Source organism: Delphinus delphis, chromosome 13 (assembly GCF_949987515.2).
Source record: "Delphinus delphis chromosome 13, mDelDel1.2, whole genome shotgun sequence".
NCBI lineage: Eukaryota > Metazoa > Chordata > Mammalia > Artiodactyla > Delphinidae > Delphinus > Delphinus delphis.
Genome location: NC_082695.1, coordinates 37281221 through 37286039, shown reverse-complemented (window position 1 = coordinate 37286039; position 4819 = coordinate 37281221). Strand labels below are relative to the sequence as shown.

The 4819-nt window shown below is 44.9% G+C and overlaps 1 protein-coding gene across 1 annotated transcript; it reads left to right on the top strand.

The window, feature by feature from the left end:
• Nucleotides 1-884: 884 nt before the first annotated feature.
• Nucleotides 885-1403, top strand: CETN1 (centrin 1). Its single transcript, XM_060029512.1, has one exon. It carries the CDS (start codon nucleotides 885-887, stop codon nucleotides 1401-1403), a length of 519 nt encoding a protein of 172 aa, XP_059885495.1.
• The last annotated feature ends 3416 nt before the right edge of the window (nucleotides 1404-4819 follow it).

Here is a 4819-nt window from a genome sequence, read left to right as displayed (position 1 = left end):
GTGTGGGCTTCAGCACAACCCCAATTGGATGACAAACAGTGAGAGTAATAGGCTGGTAGAGTTTTTAAAATTCCAGAATACCAGAATACAGTACTGCAGCCCCCCTCTCTCCAAATCAAAGCCTACTGAATGAAATGATGACTGTACTCAAGTGCAATTATACTGAGCATGTAAAATTGAAACACTGAAAGTAAATCTTACATTCGGATATTGCATTTCGTATTTCAGCCTATGCCAAATAAGCTAGTGACATTTTTATCATTGTTGAGTGTAATGTCAGGAGACAAACGTCTACAAATTTTCTACATAAGTTTTTCCATTTTATCTGTTTTCCATTTATGGAGTTGAACACATGGTGTGACTTTTAATATTCTCTCCTCCTTCTTCCCCGCATTTTATGACAAGGGATCAAACTCAATCTTGATTATCCTAAATTTACCCTTAGGTAACCTCAGACCCAGAGGGGTTTTTTGTTTTGTTTTGTTTGTTTGTTTTAATTTGTATGGAAAAAGAGAGGAAAAACTTCCAAATTACCCTGTAAACCTGGTCCTATGGATGCTGGCAAATGGCCTGGAAAGAACAGGTGCAGCATGTTATAGAAGACCATGTGGCTGGTGGCTACCAGCTCAGGTCTCTCAGGTCGTGGAAACTCGGTAATAACTGAGGGAACTGTGGGTTTTAACGTATGTCAGATTTCGAAGATGGGGCGGGCTTAGTTGAGCGGGGTCTCCCTGGGGGCGCACAAGGGAAGCGGTTGGGAATGAATGAGCCGAGGCCCCGAGCCCGCGTTCCTGGCGGTGGCGCCCTAGCTCCAGCGCGGTGACAACAAGCGTTAAGGTAACAACCGCCGCCGCCGCCGCCGCCGCCGCCCCCGCCGCCAGAGGATGGCTTCCAGCTTCAAGAAGTCAAACGTGGCCTCCACCAGCCAGAAAAGAAAGGTGGAGCCTAAGCCCGAGCTCACTGAAGATCAGAAGCAAGAAATTCGCGAAGCGTTTGCCCTCTTCGATGCCGACGGCAGCGGCACCATCGACGTGAAGGAGCTGAAGGTGGCCTTGAGGGCACTGGGCTTTGAACCCAGGAAGGAGGAGATGAAGAGGATAATCGCCGAGGTGGACAAGGAAAGCACAGGGAAAGTCAGCTTCAATGACTTCTTGGCTGTGATGACTCAGAAGATGGCCGAGAAAGACACCAAGGAAGAAATCCTGAAGGCTTTCAGGCTCTTTGATGATGATGAAACCGGGAAGATCTCTTTCAAAAACCTAAAGCGCGTGGCCACCGAGTTGGGGGAAAACCTCACTGATGAGGAGCTGCAGGAAATGATTGACGAAGCAGATCGGGATGGAGATGGTGAAGTGAACGAGGAAGAGTTTCTTCGGATCATGAAAAAGACCAGCCTCTACTGAAGTCGGTTTCTCCCGCAAGCATGTGTAGGGAGATTGAGTTGACTTGCTGGGTTCCCTGTTTCTGTTTTGTGAAACCTTGAGGTAGAGCCCAGCACTGTCTCTCCTCTTACCCCCAGCTGGTCTAGATAGTTCTATTTCCAAATCTCTAGCTCAATTATAGAATTTTAAAGATGCTTTTAATGTGAGTTTTGGTTTTTCATTCCCAAGAGCAGACCTGGAGGAGTGTAGGTTGAATCAAAGATTCTGAAACTTCTTTCCATCCACCATTTGCCTTGCATTGGTGGACACCCATTAAACTGAAGGCAAGACATACTGCCTTCAGTTTATATATATATATATAATATATGGTTCATATATTATTCCTTAAATTCAAGTCATTGTTCTCGCATGATAAGGTGGAATCACCAGCAGGTCATCCTAGCCATTGATTTTCACTTAACTGAATACTGGTTTGAAGGAAAACAGTGCAGCCATTTATTGGGCTCAGGAACGGTACTGCTCTAAAGGATAGGCTTGCCTTTGGCTGGTGGTAAATGGTGCTATTTAAACGGTTCTCTGGTTTCATCACATGCAAATGATTCTTGATTTGTGTGTACATTACCTACTGTGGATTATCGGGGCCACAATGTATTCTTGGGCTACAGAATAAAAACAGAATTTAATATTGGCCCAAGCAAAGTATGATTGGCTTAAGAGGTTAAGCTAACTAATGACTTTGAGTAAATATTTATAAATGTAAGATCTTAGCTTAGGAAGTTGTAAAAAAATATCTGTAACACACTTTGAGCTACTTATCTGTCCTTGGAAAGATAAACTAGTGTTTTAGTTATTAGACGAGTTATACTATAACCTTAGTCATTTTATTATTGCTTTATTACAAGCCACTGTCTACCTTCTAATTCTTAGAACATCTTGGTTCTTGATACTTAATTTCCCCTCCTCTGGTGTATAGTTGATGCCAGAATGTCTGGCATTTAAGTAGTTCTCTATTTTATAATCCCAGGAAACTATTTGTTGTGGCTTGTGTATGCATTAATACTACTTGTTCTCTGTTATAAATTAAACCTTTCTTGTTTTGAAATAAAATACCTACCCATTTGAACATCTACAAATATGAAGTTAGAGAAAAGTTAAATAATATAGCTGTGGGAAGGTAATGAAATCTATCTGCTGAGATGGAGGCCTGGACAAACGTTTTGATAATAGGCAACAAAACTAGCAAACAGGCAAGATATTTTGGTCACAACTAAATTAAGTCTTCATACAAAGTCCCATTAAAATAAATGTGAAATTCTGGAAAATTTTTCACTTGCTTTGCCAGCAGTTTTACCCTTCAGAGGATTGTTAATCCAATCAGGAAAACTACTACTCTGGGTTTAATTCTCATTAACAGGGACTAATTTGTCAAAGCAGCAGTACTAGCTGAAGTGATGGGTATGTGGGCATTTACTGTGAGAAAGGATTTTGCTGAGGCGGCTGGCACAGGGCAGGGGAACTCACCCAGACTGCAAATGCTAACAGTTCAGGTTCAATGTCTTAGTGTGGATTCAGGTGCAGTTGTAGGGGATACAGGTGCAGCTCGGACCAGCGACAGCGTGAGGGGCCCGATCTGAGGGCAAGGGGAGGAGCATGGCATTCTGGGAAACAAGAGTTCCTGGCATCCTGATGACCAGAGTCTCGGCCCAAGGATCTACATATGGATCAAGGTAGAAAAAACAGAAACAAAGAAAGTTGGCAGGAACTAGGAGAAAGGGTCAGAGCCTTGGCCAACTGGACTGGGTTCAGTCTTGGCTCCCGGCCCAGCAGAGGATAGAAGCGAAAACCAGGAACCCAGGCTGAAGCCCAGGAATCAAGCTGCCCAGACACCATGGGGTCAACTGTGGAGGCTGTAGCCCAGGACTTAAAGGGTTGCCTTAAAGACACAGTCTGTCCTACACACAGGAAGGGGCTCCAGAATATTCCTGAATCCCATTCACTGCTAAGGAAGAACCTCTCATGGACTACTAGTTTTGCTTCTCAGTCGGCACGTATTCTGGGAGATGGAGGGTAAATCGGGGGCAGGGGAACAACTAGAGCAGACCTAGATTGACATTTGAATTTTAAGAGAAGTAAATCATACACGTCTGGCTGGGTCAGACCTGTATCCCAGTCTTTACACAAATAGAACACAAGAAGTTCAATGAAAATTTAAAAACACCTTTTTGCAGATGAGTAAACTCAGCTATAAAGGTTGGGAAGAACTCAGAAAGTAGTTTTCACTTTACTGGCACTATTACAAATGGTCCCAATAAAGAAGCAGGAAGTATAGCAAAGAAACTGTGTAGGGAGCTCATTGATAAACTCTTGCTTTCTAATGATAAATGTTAACAGGTGAAAAGCAGAGCATCAGGCCAAGGATAAAAATATGACAGTCTCAAGGTTGTATTGCTATCAAGGGAGCTAATGCCCCAAATGAGCAGAGGACAGTAAAGGAATTTTTTTTTTCCTTAAAGGCATCTTAGTTATGTCTAAGATGAGAAGATTGAGGATGGGATAGGTCCAACTCTTTAAACTGTTGCAGGTTGGTTTCCATGGGAAGCAGGCTCTTTGAGTCTTAGATGTGTGTACAGGAAGTTTATTTGAGTTCTCTGGATCCCACGGGTGAGGGGGAAAGAAACCAAGACAGGGCAGAGGGAGAAATTGGGCTATGATATGGTCACTAACAGAGGCCTCAGCTGATCTCATGGGGAGCTCTGGGGCAAGGGTGACCCTGCAGATGACCCAAATTGTGACGAGGAAGCTGGGCCTTTAAAACTTGTCATTGACTGACAGTCACTGGACATGAGCTGTCCCTAGGAAGAGGGTATGACCTTGAGCAAGGTGACTGGCCTCAGTCAAGGGCAGTCAGTCTCTGGGAGAGGGAATTCAGTTGCAAACTATTAGCTGTCAAGACTGCCAGCACCTGGGGGATGACTTCAGTTCTGAGGGACAGGCCAGAGGGGAGATCTGGGCAGGGCCCCACGGTGTCCACTACACCCCACACCTTATACCACTTAGATCTACTGGCTAATTCAGGATTCTGATGGATCTTTCTAGATCTAGAAGGAAATCTAGAGGGATGAACTTCAGCCTCTGTCACAGCAGCTGGTCTCGAGACCACAAGTAGTGCTCATCCCAACCACGCGGTCTGGATTCCCCTCACCCTCAGCACCTCTGCTGACATATGACTTGCCTCGTGGGATGACCCAGATCCTCATCCCTGAGGAGTCTGGGCCCCTAATCACCACGCCCCTCTCAGGCTCTGGTTGCTGCACACATCTCTCTGCCCTCAAAATTGACTACAGGAGCCCCAAGAGACGTTCAAGTGTGTCACCTGGGTGCCAAGCATACTGTCCCCACGTTCTGCCCACAGCTCTGCATCCTCCTGATGTCCAGGA